Raw genomic sequence first — 14839 nt, forward strand, 5'->3', positions numbered from 1 at the left:
GGCAATTGATAAATGTATGCTAATTTCATGAAAATAAGTATTATGTTAATAAGAGACAGGAGGAGTGAGTATTTCCCCCAAACAACTTTAGGCACTAAGTTTGCTCCCAGTGTTTTGTCTCCTAAATGGCAACTAGAAGCATTTTTTCCTCCTCAGCTTCCCTTGGTTTTCTTCTTGTGTTCTTATGTAAATAAGGAAGGAATCTATGTTACAAAAAAAAGATGTGTGTGGGGGGTGTGATGTGTGTGATAAGTTCACAACTGAGAAGTTCACAGTATGATTGCCTTAGGCAAAGCATGCTACCGAGCCCTGGACAGTTTCTTGGGTTTGGTTTCTCTCCTTCTGTCTCCTGAGTTTTCTCAATGTCAACACCCTTCTTTCTAGGGAAAGACTTCCCTTCAGAGCACTGGTGCTCTAGCTTTTGAGCTTTACGTCTACCCAGCCTGAAGTCCAATAGAAAAGAGAGATTCTTTATTCTAGAAGTCACAGAAGAAGCCCTTGGATTCCCTGCAGTTATAAAATGGAGTTTGCATTCCCATTTTAGAGTTAGTCTTTGTGTCCTGCAAGTAGAATACATACATTTATTTAGGATTAGTCTACATGTTGGACATGGGATGGAGCCCAGACTAATCATATAGACTGAGAATAGGGAGTGGTAGATCCTCAGGGGAAATTTGGAATGAGATTCACTGTAACCGGAAGGGTGACTATTAAGGCCAAAAAACCACACAAAGTGCTAGCAGTAGTATTTCTATGTTCCTAAGAATAGAAACCATAAAAGTAATAGTGAAAATAAGCTATTTAAATCACTAAGATTCTATGCCTATCCATTTACCAGCAATACCATTTGGAACAAGTCATTCACATTATTTTAGTGGAGCTCAGTTCCTAATTTGTTGAGTGAGACAGTTTTTTAAAGCACCTTAAAGAAGAATATGTGCTGTCCAAGCTCTGACTTCTGATTGTTCCTCCCGGCAAGAGCCTTTGTCTCTGGTGTGCCTTTCAGTGACAAAATTTCTGAATTTATCACATATGCAGTGGTTAACGTTACTGTAATATTTAAAGGCAATAGATTGACCCTTTTCTGTCATTTCAAGTTTCTTTACCTTATTAAAAACACTTTTTATGTTGCTGAAAATGACAGGATTTCATCCTTTTTATGGATGACTAACAGTCCATTGTGTTTATATACCATATTTTCTTATCCATTCGTCCACTGATGGCTACCTTGATTGATTCCATATCTTGACTATTGTGAGTAATGCTGCAATAAATATAGAAGTATCAAAAATAGGTTGACAGGAGGAATTAGTTTTAGTGCCCCATGGTACAGTAGGGTAACTATTGCGTATGACAATTTATTATGTATTCCAAAATACTAGACAAATCCAAAAGTTCCCATAAAATGGAGACTATTTGAAAAGATAAAAATGCTAATTACCCTGATTTTCTCATTACACATTGTATTCATCTATGAAATTACCATACTATGTCCTATAAATAAATATTCACAAATGTGTAAATTAAAATAAAAAATACCACAATTTTACATAATATAGATAATTTACTATAAGAAATCAATAAACCAGAGTACAAATATACACCAAACTTATGATAGCTGTGGTATGCTCTTTGTACAAAAGATAGCATTTTTTTAAAGTTTAAAATATTTTTTTCTGAAGGAACTATACTGAATAGATAAGAATGATGTTTAATAACTTAATAAGGCCATAAAACATAAATCCCAGGACAAGTGACAAATAACCACATGTTGATGAATTGGTATTTTTGAGGGAGTTCTGAGGATTGGACCCAGGGCTTCATGCGTACTAGATAAGCACTCTACCACTGAGCTATAGCCCCAGCCTTTGAATTGGGATTTCACTACTGAAATCCCTAAGAGATATTGTAGTGTGCACAAGATGAACATTAATTGGAGAGTCATGATTTTTCTAAGAATGTCTGCGTCCTTATTTATAATAATTTTATTTTCTTTGGTAATAACAAATCATTCAAATTACTCTATTTATATATTATAATTTATACTAATTATAGGTGCTATAGAATATTTAATGTGTTAGCCACGATAATATATTTTCATAATCTTTAAAAAAAAAGTCCTATAATGTATTCTTCAGTTCACTGTCAGCAAACTCTTATGAACTCTGATGATATATAACTATTAAGTAACTGGTATTTTTTACTTATCTTCCTTTTTAGGTGCTTGGGTAAATCATGGCTGGGGAATGGTCAAGGAATATAACAATCATTTAATTTGGACTTATGATGCACCACATTTGGGGTACTGGATAGCAGCTCCGCTTCCAGGAGCTAGAGGTATTATAAAAATGAAACAAAGCAATCCTTTTAAAAATCCAGATAGCATGCTACAATCCATACCAGCTGACCTCTTAGCATTGCCACTTACTGGCTGTATGATGTGGGGAAAAGCATCTAATCTCTTAGTCTTAGCTTTATTTCAAGTATATAAGAAAAGACTAGGCTCTATGAACTCTTGTAGCTATAATGTCTACTGAATGTGTGAAGAATGAAATTTGTTCAAATCAAATTTTTTCTCTTAGTTTGCTTTTTTCATGAACAAATTCTATACAAATCAGTTAGAGCTTTCACTTGTAAGCAACAGAAATATTTTACACAAATCTTAAAATGGTGAAATATGTGTGGGGAATTTATGGATCTAAGGGAAGATTGAAGAGCCAGATGCTAAGGTGCCAGAATCTCTGTAACTTCAGAGGGGATGAGTAGGAGGCTGACTTGACTGTCTTTGCCAAGTTGCTGCTGCATGACAGCTGACTCCAGTCTTTTCCAATCCTTTCCTTATGTGGTGCCTGATCCTTCTACATATGAGGAATCTAACTGCCCACCTTTGGGTCATGAGCACATCCCTTAGTTGGGGTGAGGCGGGGCTGAATGGCTCTTGTGTAATAGTGTCTCCAGACGGTTTTAAGAGAAGATAGATGCCACACCAGATGAAAATTGACCTGACATTTTGAACAGAAGGTGGGTGGGGGCTGTTGGCCACAAACCAATAATTGTCCACTAGTGATGAACTGCTCATGTTCTCGGAGACATTAATTTCATTTTCTGAAATTTAACAAGGTATCAAATTATTTAGATAATTTAAATTTAGGGAAACTACATTCATCTCATTCAGTAAATTCTTGAAGAATTCAAGCATTGCATATTTTCTTTTATCCATTAAGTATTTGTGAAAAAAGAAAACTCCTCCAATCTGGACTGGTTGCATAGTCATCCTGCTACCATGTTCTAGGCCTTTTGTGTGTTTCCTGGGATAAATTAAGTTGCTTCTTGCCTTTTCCTGCACCAGTTTTGCTAGTCTACTTTCTACCTTTCAGCTGTTATCTGTCTCATTTTCCTTTATTTTATAGGTTGTATAATTTACAGAATGAAAGCAAAGCAAAACTTTTAGCATCATTTAGTGAATATTTGGGCCTGAAAGTTGAATATGTATATCGTTCCTCCATCTGTCTTGTGACAGAGAAGATTTTTTTTTTTCAGGCATTTTATCCTCCAGCTGAAAGGCAGCTGCTACATGGCTGTTTCATGCTAGTGAAGAATAGTCTTGCCTGGCATGCTGGCACATGTCTGTAATCCCTACGCTCAGAAGTCTGAGGCAGGAGGATTACAAGTTCGAAACCATCTGGGTTATATAGTGAGATGCTGTCTTGAAAAACCAAAACCACCCAAACAAAAAGCATAGTCCCAATACACAATATGATTTAAGAAGTGGATAATATTTTCTAAATGTTTTTCTGCAGTATTGTGTCATCTAACTTTATTACAAGTATAGTTTTTGAAACTCTCAGAGTTATTTTTCTGAAAAAAGATTTTTAATCCAGTTTGATTTTTATCTTCATTTTATGTTAGCCAGATTTGAATTTTAAATGATGAAAGATAATAAGGCCTTTATTTAGTGAAAGCAGAATTTAGCATTCTAGTCAGAGAAATATGGACCATTAGCCATATGCGATCAAGAAACATATTCTTTTTTGTTTCTATTTGCACTTGGTGCTTATGAGATTATATATTCTGAAGCCACAGGGTGGTTACCTTTGTTCTTCATGATGCAAAATATCATGCAGTCTTGCCAGCTGTCTGGCTTTATGCTATTCAGGATTTGCAACTATAATGAAATATTGATGAAAAAGAATAATTAATGTTTAATTTAATACTTCAACTAATCTGAATCTAAGTTGTTCCATTTTTAACAAAAATAACCTAAGGAGCATTTTGTCTTATAGAAAGTGTACTTGCACTAAATATATACCTGAAAAAATCAGTTTGCATAAGATTGCTTCATGAATTACAAAATCCAAATTTATTTTTTAAAATAGGTAGAAGTTCTATTCTATCTTATCTATTGGAAAATATTTTGTGTGGACCAAAGTACTAAAATAGAATTGTGAGATTGGCACTTAGTTTGAAATAGAGGCCTTCTAGTGACGCTTTTGTAAAATGGATTCTGCAGCCCATACTCTGCCACTAGACTATGGGTAACTTGACAGTAGCTCTGTCTTTGCTTGGTGAGCTTCAGGTAGGTATTTACCTATCTTAGTATTAGTTTTCTTGTTTATAAACTGGGAGAGTTGGATATTGTACTAGTCTGCTCAAGTTTCCATAATAATTGCCACAGGCTGGTTGCCTTAAACAACAGAAATTTACTTTTTTATAGTTCAGAAGCAGGAAGTCCAAGATCCAGGTGCCATCTGAACTGATTGGCAAGGCCTCTCTTCTTGGCTTGCAGACGTCAGTCATCCTGTAGTGTTCCCATGTGGCTTTTCTTCTGGGCACATGAGGAATCAAAGACATCTCTGGTGTCTCTTCCTTTTCTTATTATAACACCAGTCCTATTTGATGAAGGACCTACCCTTTTGATCTCACTTAACCTGTATTACCTCCTTATAGGCCCTATCTCCAAATAGAATCATGTTGGAGGCTGGGGTATCAACATGAATTTTAAGGGTTACAAACATGGTCATTTCTGAAAAGGAAAACCAATTGTTTTTCTTTATACTTATCATAGAACACATCTGACAGCAAATGTGTATGCGTTTTCCTCACACCAACCACCTCTCCAATTCTAGTGAACATCCACTGGATGTTAACGTAATCCTGACACTGTTTACCTGGAATAAGCCTCTGATACCAAGGGGAGTCCCACAAGACCGCCCTCACTTGAGATGCCAGTTACAAGTAGCAAGCCCCAGTTTCCTATGCTCTGACTTGCCTTTAAATCAGAAGTTCCCACAATCCCCTTTTTGGGTTGAATACTTTGCTGTACCAGCTCCCAGAACTCAGGGAAGCATATTTATTGATTTATAATAAAGGATATGATTAGGGATGCAGGTGGACATCCAGATGAAAAGATATATAAGGTACGGTTGGAAGGTTCCCCAGCATAGGAACCTCTGACCCCTTAGTGATGGGGTGTACTGCCCTGCTGGGCCACAAACATGTTCACCAAACTAGAAGTTGTCCAAATCCCATACTTTAAGGGATTTTTATAGATACTTCTTCATAAAGTCGTGATCAATTATTAACTCAATCTCTAGCCCTTCTACCCTCCCTAGAAATGGGACTGAAGTTTCCAAGTTCATGGAAACTAATCATGACTGTCTTTCATTCTGCTGACCAACCTGACCCAGAATCCCATCAAAAATTGCCTCATTAGAAGATTTTCTCATTACCCAGAAAATTCCAAGGGTTCTAGGAGCCCTGTGCCAGGAACCAGGGGCAGACACCAAATATATATACATTTTTTGTCACAATCCCTAATGTTGCTAAATATTTTAGGATGTATTATTATAAAATCAAAATTAGTTATTTGATAGAATAGATAGTATCTGATGTTTACTTTACTTACTTTAGTTACAGTTTGGTTAATGGCATAATAAATTTGCTTTTAAAATTATATTTTAATGAATATTAAATATAATTCTACAATTGGATTCTAGAATTCCTTGGGAAAAATATTTAAGAATTTAAAAGTCAATTTTCAGACTTGCATAGTAAAGTAGGTGACTGAGTGTAAAGTTTAAAAAAGAATTGTTCATTAATATGTTTTAAATATGTACTTCCAATTAAGGTATATTGTAATTTTCTACCATTCTAGCTTCTTAGGTATGCAACCACATCATCAAACGACAAGAGCAGATTCATGCTTTTTTGCTACTGTCATACATGCAGGATTTGGGACAAACCCAAAGCAACAACTTCCTATTCCAAAATGAGTTCTGTTGGAATTCTGTGAAGTATAAATTATTGATATCACTCCATTGTGGAAACATATATTCATATATCCTTAGAAGCTGCATTTTATCCAGACTTTTGCAGCTCTTGGTCTTGCCTAAGAATCTGCAGGCAGGATTAAATTATTTTCATGTCTTTTTTGTTTAAAGAAATGATATATTATTCAGTTGTGTACTTATTTACTTATTAGATATGATACACACTTTATTATCAGTCACCATCTGTGAAACTGTGGCTAGAGTGTCTGTTATATAATGTTGAATTTCATTCAATAGCAACAACGGTGTTGTGTAGCTTACACTTACTGAGTGCTTCTCATGGACCAAGCAGTGTTGTGTTTCACAAATATTAATTCATTTAAACTACAACAACCCACATGAGTTAGATATGACTTTTGTTGCTAATGCTTTACAGAAGAGGAGGCTGAGATACAAAGATATGAAACTTGCCCAAGACCATATAAAAATAAGTGGCAAGACCAGGATTCCAAATTAGTCACTCTTGCTCATCTACATGCATCAGTACAATGCTGCTTCTCCAAATATTTTAATATTGCTGTTGTTACTTTACTTTTATCAAATTAGTTGATGGAAAACTTGACAGGTAGACTTAAAGATCAGTTAATTGATTTCTCAGTCTCTTCCAGTGTCCTTGGTGCAGTCAGAATCTCTATTCCCACCATTTTTTTATGGTAGAGATTACCAGAAAATCATTTGTTCTATCACTTTTCTCACACTGCAACCTTGGGTACATAATGAAATTTAGTTGGTAAAGTAGATGTTTATACTTTCCTGAAAAAAAATGTGGTCTTAGCAACATTGAAGATTACCTCAAGATTAGTTGCCCAGTGGCATTCATTCCTATGCAGGATCTTAGTAGCCTACACTGGTCATCCTGTTCTATTAACCAGCTATTACTACAGTAAAGCTCATCATATAGCATTTGTCTCTCTCATAAGAGGAGGGTGAGCCCATTCTGTCTCCACTGAACTCAGCCTATTTGAGATTATGATGTCTTCTAATTCTAGAGCCCGGGCAGAAGGAGTTGAAGCTTTTAATCCTTCAAGTCCTAGTATTCTTGTCTTCTCTCTCACTTGTGTCATGCCCCCAGCTCTTTTTGCTTTTAGTTGATTTTCAATAGAGTCTTGCATTTATGGTTGGGCTGGCTTGGACCAGAATCTCTGTACTTATGTTTCCTGTGTAGCTGGGTGGTGTGCACCACCATGCTGAATGTTACTGATTGAGATTGGGTCTCCTGAACTTTTTGTCCTGGCTGTCTAAAACTGCAATCCTCCCAATCCCTTCTGAGTAGCTAGGCTTACAGGTGTGAGCCACCTTGCTTGGCTGGATTCTCTCTGTTCTTTATATCCTTGCTTGCTGTGGAAAATTCTTTTTTAAATTTATATTTAAAATTTCTTTTCTAATCAAATGTAACTCAATACCAACATTGTATCTCACAACCTCTTACAAAGCTCACATTAGTTAGAGAAACTATCCTTACTGCTTGATGCCTGGCCTGTACATCAGTGTGACATATTTTAGGTTTTTGTTATAGTGGTATCTCAGCATCCAGATACTAATTTCTGTAATAGTTAGCCTTTAATCAGTAGCAAACAACCCTGCTATCTCAGTGGCTAGCCATAGCAAATGTTATTTGCTCCTTACATTTCATGAGTGTTTGGGTTGACTGCTATACTGTTGGGCTTGGCTTGGTTCAGTTAAACATTTTTTTCATTGCAGAACCCAGGTTGAAGGAATAGTGACTCTCTCGGATATGCTGTTCATGTATTAGAGTGCCTTCAAAAGAGGACAGAGCTACCCCATGAAAACTCATTTGAGGTGTTCACCACATTTCACTGGTCAAAACAAGTCAGCTGATTAATCCCAAAGGCTAGGGGAGATATACTTTACCCATAGGGGTGTCTGCAATGGGAGGGAAAGCAACAAATAGAACTGTGTACCTGTATTGAATCTGCCTCATTCAGGATATGACATAGTTGAAAATTTGACTTAAAATGATATTTTCTATGTTTATATTGAACCGTGCAGGTTCAGGTATAAATGAAGATTCCAAGGACATAACTGCCTACCACACAGTGTTTCTCACAGCCATATTAGGAGGAACAATAGTCATCGTCATTGGGTTTTTTGCTGTACTACTCTGTTATTGCAGGTAAGAACATTAATTAATGTGTATAAACACAAAAAAACCTACCAAATGAGTGTATCTTTTCAGTATATTCTGTGCCCTACTAAGTTTATTTGTAGAAATAAATTGTCTAGTTTTAACACAGTGTGTGTGTGTGTGTATGTGTGTGTGTGTGTGTGTTTGAAATCAAGAAAGATATATTCTAACATTGCATATGTGATATGCATATTGCGGGACTATTTTTTTAAATGAGTAGTTCATAACTTTTATATATGTTTTGCTTTCTTTCCTACTCTAGGGATAAGTGTGGTGCTCCACAGAAGAGAGAAAGAAATATCACTAAACTTGAGGTCCTCAAGAGAGACCAGACAACTTCAACAACACACATAAATCATATCAGTTCAGTCAAAGCTGCATTAAAAGCTGAGGACAAGTCGCAGTTATTTAATGCCAAAAACTCCTCATACAGTCCCCTCCAAAAGGAACCATCAAAGCCAGAAGCAGAAGAAAGAGTTTCCACGGTAAAAACTCGGGACGATTTTAAAATCTACAATGAAGATGTTTCATTTCTATCAGTCAATCAAAATAATTACTCAAGAAACCCAATGCAGTCTTTGGAGCCCAATGCAGGCACCAAGCAACCTAAACATATTAACAACAACTTGTCTTCGTCATTAGGTGATGCTCAAGAGGAAAAGAGGTACCTCACAAGTAATGAGGAGGTGTATGGGCGTTCACACATTCCTGAACAGCTCATGCACATCTACAGTCAGCCCATTGCCATTCTTCAGACATCTGACCTCTTCTCTACACCAGAGCAGTTACATACCGCTAAGTCAGCTACTTTGCCAAGAAAGGGACAGTTAGTCTACGGCCAATTGATGGAACCAGTAAACAGAGAGAACTTTACACAGACATTGCCGAAAATGCCAATGCATTCTCATGCACAGGTCCCAGATGCCAGGGAAGAAGATATTGTACTTGAAGGTCAGCAGAGTTTGCCATCCCAGACTTCAGATTGGAGCCGATATTCCAACAGCTTACTGGAATCTGTCTCCGTTCCTGGAACACTAAATGAAGCTGTTGTAATGACTCCGTTTTCATCAGAACTTCAAGGAATTTCAGAACAGACCCTCCTGGAGCTGTCCAAAGGAAAGCCCTCCCCTCATCCCAGAGCCTGGTTTGTGTCTCTTGACGGAAAACCAGTTGCACAAGTAAGGCACTCCTTTATAGACCTGAAAAAGGGCAAGAGAACCCAGAGCAATGACACAAGTCTAGACTCTGGGGTGGACATGAATGAACATCAATTGAGTAGAAAGCTGGAGAGGGAGAAAACATTCATCAAAAGCATGCATCAGCCCAAGATTCTTTACTTAGAAGATTTAGACCTGAGCAGCAGTGAGAGTGGAACCACTGTCTGCTCCCCCGAGGACCCGGCGTTAAGGCACATCTTAGATGGAGGGAGTGCTGTGATTATGGAGCATCCTGGAGAGGAGTCCCCAGGAAGAAAAAGCACTGCTGAAGATTTTGAGGCCAGTACATCTCCCACCAAAAAAAGGGGCAGACCACCGCCACTAGCCAAAAGAGATAGCAAGACTAATATCTGGAAGAAGCGAGAGGAACGCCCACTGATACCCATAAATTAACTCTGAGGGTGGTTGTGTCTGCCGTCTTAGGCTGTATATTCTTGTTCTTCTTGTAAATTGCAGTATAAACTTGTTAAGAAGTCCAGACTGAACGAACTCATGGTCCCTGGACATGTCTCAAGCAGAGTAAATAGTAAATTGGTAAATCAGTAATCAGAAAAACACCGAGGAATGCTTTTTCTGGCCTATTCTTTTCATTTACTTTTGAGTGATGAATTTGAAGTATCCAAGTTTTCAAAATGTAAAATAGCATCAAGATGTTAGTTATCTGAAATGTTGCTCAGTCAGCCAATTTGGTACTGACTCAATAAAACAGTGAAATGTGTACTCCTAAAGTTACTCTAAGCATCTGCCTTGATGACCACCCATGGAACATTTAGAAATGAAACTGTCTTCTTCATGTCATTCTTGTGAAATGTTACTGTATGTCCTCCTCTGCCTATACTTTAAAGCAACTTGGTAAAGATTTGGACTGATGTTATTATTTTTTTTAATTTCTTTTTTGAGATAAATAGCATGTGTATTTTATCATCCCCAAAGCAAATCCTACACTCACATAAATGGGCAAGATGCTCCTTGGTCATTAGAGAGGGAGACATCAAACCTTTGGTTGTTTTTAGATGTAATGTTGCAGTATAAATAAGGCATTGATTTGTTACAGAGGAATTTTAGAAATGAATGCTCCAATGTAGGACTTTTATTTTCAATTCCCTCCCTACCCCCCCCCCACACACACCAGAAAAATGAAGTGACTTTAGCTGTCAAGAAAAAAATTACTAATCTGGAAAAACAAACAAACAAAAACAACAAAACTATGATTTTAAGGCTGTGATACACATAGGATAAAATCAGTTTTAATATATTTCTTTTACTCCCTAAACCCAAACTCAGCTACCAAAATGATATCAAGCTCAATTTTTAAAATATTGAAGTTTCCTATGACTACCAAAAATTAAAATACATGGTTGGGCCCTGGTGGCTCACACCTGTAATTCTAGCTACTCAAGAGGAAGAGATCAGGAGGATTGCGGTTTGAAGCCAGCCCAGGCAAATACTTCCATGAGATCCTATCTCAAAAATACCCATCACAAAAAAGGGCCGGTGGAGTGGCTCAAGGTGTAGGCCCTGAGGTCAAGCCCCAGTACCACCCACACAAAAAAATTTAAATATGTGGACATAAAGGAAATAATTTCATGTAGCTGAGAAGAAGAAATGCCATTTTCCTGAGGCTCAAAAATATCTTCAGGATATTATTTGTATTGCTAGTTTTTGACACTTTTCAAAGATGCTTGAGGAAAATAGATTCAATTTCAAAGGAAATATGAGCTTTTTGTTAATTCACTTGTAGGTTTTGCAACTGTTTTTCAGTTTTAAAGTATATCAATATTCTTTCATCATGCAAAGAATTCATTGTGAACACATTCAATAGCTGTTTTTAATTATGTGTCTTCAATTCTGAAGTTATTATCTGTATGTCCTTAAGTTAAAAGCTAATTGTTAATTAAAATCAATCCATCCCATTAAAGTTCAATGAAGACACATGTCTGAAACACCCATCCCTTTCCTTGGTGAGAAATAAAATGAAACTAAATGGCTTTCTCATTAGCTACCATCAACTTAGGAGCAACATAGACTCAAGCCACCTAGACAAGTTGAAAGTTTACAACCAAAATAGCCACATTAGCTTTAGTAAAGTTGTAGATAAAACTGAGATTGTAGACTTCAGCCAATATTTTCCTATAATCACTTCTGAAAAATCTAGCCTATTGGATAACTCTCCTTTCTGTATTAACCCAAAGAACTTAAAGACCTAGGCACGTTTGCTATATTTTACCCCTGTCCATAGAAGAGATAAATGTTTTGGATAATACGTGGGCCCTCCCTCCCTCTCTTCCTCTCTTTCTTTCCCTTCCTTCCTTCCTCCCTCTCTCCTTCCCTCCCTCCCTCCCTTCCTTCCTTCCTTCCTTCCATCTCTTTCTTTTATAGTGATAAAACTTACAATTAGAGGGGTTTTTTTTTTTTTGGTTTTACACAGAAAGATAGATTAAAAGTGGCATGAATGGAAATGATTTGGAAAAATTAAGGAGTTAGTGCTCTGTGGAAGTGCCTTTGATATAGACTTGTATTATTAGGAGGATAAAACAACATCTTTCTTAAGTGTAAATTTCCTCTGTTAGCCAAGTTAAACAGATGTGCAGTTTTTATCAAAAAGATAGACCTAGTGTTTCACGTTGGCACAAAGAATTTTGCATGTAACATTTCTTTCTTTTGTGTGTTTAATCTTCTTTTAATCTAGCATATATTGATAAATTGTTAGGGTGAGGTTAGAAACTGCATAGCAAAATGTTGCATCTCCTCCATAATTTAAATGTATATTTTTCCCATATTCCAAATGTTTTATCTCTGTTTGGTAATGAAATGCACATTTTAGTATGTGTGTGTGTAACCCAGGTGTACCACTTATTTTATTCATTCTTGTGTGAGGGAAGTGAGATGATGTATCCTAAGGGCTTTTCTAGAACTTCTTATTTGGTTTTAGAACAAAATCTTTTTTTTATTTTTTAAGAAAAAAAAATACTGCACATGTATTTTCATTTGAGAATCTTAGGCAATTTATCTTTTCTAATTATCAGAAGAGTGTGACTTCTCATTTGCGAGTAGTTCACAAATTTCCTGATCAAAAGCTGAAGCCATCTGTCTTTTCTTACCCCAGTGATAATAAATCAACAATATGCACAAGTTTCTTAAATTTTTAAATTGAAAGCCAACACAGTTTTTGCAAATATAAACCTAGATAATTTTGGTTACAAATTGTTAACATTTGTGGATTCTTTGTATATACTTTGGATATATCTTGAAGGCAAAACTGTCAAATAACTGACAAATTCATTTACTAAAGCACAGCTATATGTATTTTTGAATACATATGATCTTGAGACTTTGTAAAATCAATTTTTATGACTTTATGCAGTTGTATAGGGATTATGTCATTTTATAATATATAGTACACCACAAAGATCACAAATGTTGAGGAATAAAAGCACTTCTCTGCTTTGGCAATCACTTTCAGATCACTTTCTGTGGTTTGAATCCTCTGGTATCAGTACATATTGTTGGATTTTAGAGATCTGTGGGTCAAATACTGTACCTCAAAACTTCCCAGAAAGGTGAAGCAAACAGTTAAGTCTTCATTTACAAGATATGAATTACTCATTTCCCCATGTACTGATGTCATAAAGGAATTTGACTGCATTAATTTTCATTTCAGATCTAAAGTTGGTATTTTGCCCTCTTGTTTCCAAGTGTTTCTATTTTTTGTACTCTTTCGTCAGAGAAATCTCATGTTTCAGTATATTTATTGCTGTTGTTACTATACCTACTGCTGAAAACTGTAACTGAATATTTGTAAAATGTTAAGCATAGTTCATTAAAGTTAATAAAATGAATCTAACAGTGTACTTGATGCATTGTTTAATTTGGGATAAAATACAAAATCTTCCTAAATTATCACTTAAATCTAGTAAATATTCAACTATTTCTTTTTATTCATTTCACTCTCCATAGTAAAATAAAACTTATAGTTTTATAATGAACTTGATATCTCTTTATACTTCATATCTCCACAGTTCACACTTTCACTACTTAAACTGAGTTATGCACAAAATTATTTTCTATTAAATGAATTTTATTAATATAATCAGATAGGTATTTTGAGAGTTGTAAATTATTTACATCCTAAGTGAGAAAATGATACAATGTGTTCTATGCCCCCTTTAAAAATATTCTTTGGACTTCAGTCCTAAATATAAATGATAATCAAAAGTAGTTTTCACTTAGAGTGTTAGGTTTCCAAAAACCTCTGCTTAGCCAATTCAATAATACTTAAGTTCAGGCAGTTTGCATTTGGGGGTTTCAGAATAGTTTCTAAAATTATCCTGGCTCCCAAGTTTTAGATATGCCCTATAACTTTTATGTATTAATGTGTTACTAAAAACACTTCTGGTTGGTTCTAATGAGAATTGGGCTTCCACTCCACTTGCACATACCCTCCTGTAGCCTCTATAACCCCACCCTGGGATTGTGATAGAGACTTCCACTTGGAGCCCTGCAAGTTCCAGTCAGACTATGGCTCCCTTTGTTCTAGGGCCTTGTCTCCATCTAGGAGAGTCTTGAAATCTTCTCAGGAATGATGTGTCCCCAGAGGGGTCCCCCATGACTCATCTGGGACAGGTTTACCGGAAAACATTTCCTAAATCACAATCAGCAGCCAAATAGATGATATTCACGAGCTGCTCATCACATTTTTTTCATGTCAGAAGGGAAACTTCTTACTATGGGAAGAACTCTAGGAAAAGAAGCTGGATGGAAATAAGTGATATATTGATCTTTATCAAAAGTGGCTCACCTGTCAGTACTTAGTACTTGTGACAGATAAGCAGGAGCCCTGTCCCTTGGAATACATGTTGGAAAAATGTTGCTTTATCTAGACTCCATGAAAAATCACTTTTTGCCCGCCTTCATATATACGTATTTAGTTAGGCAGTTGCTCTGGTTATTTTGTAGATAAGCTCTTCCTTTTTGCCCAGGCTGGCCTGGACTACAATCTGTTTTCTGCTCCCTGTGTCACAGCAATGACTGGAGAACCACACCACACCCAGCTTTTTTCCCATGAGATGGGTTCTCATGAACTTTTTTCCTCCCAGACTGGCTTAGAACCACAATCCTCCTGATCTCAGCCTCCTGCATAGCTTTGG

General features: G+C 36.3%; 1 protein-coding gene across 1 annotated transcript in view; it reads left to right on the plus strand.

Moving 5' to 3' along the window:
- Positions 1-13543, plus strand: part of Fam171b (family with sequence similarity 171 member B) — a 69732-nt gene extending 56189 nt beyond the window's left edge. The window contains exons 6-8 of the mRNA XM_074071241.1: positions 2221-2337; positions 8340-8463; positions 8738-13543. Of these exons, the coding sequence (XP_073927342.1) occupies positions 2221-2337; positions 8340-8463; positions 8738-10085 (1589 nt within the window). The 3' untranslated portion in view covers positions 10086-13543. The remainder of the gene's footprint in view (positions 1-2220; positions 2338-8339; positions 8464-8737) is intronic.
- The last annotated feature ends 1296 nt before the right edge of the window (positions 13544-14839 follow it).

This window comes from Castor canadensis, chromosome 4 (genome assembly GCF_047511655.1).
Source record: "Castor canadensis chromosome 4, mCasCan1.hap1v2, whole genome shotgun sequence".
Lineage (NCBI taxonomy): Eukaryota > Metazoa > Chordata > Mammalia > Rodentia > Castoridae > Castor > Castor canadensis.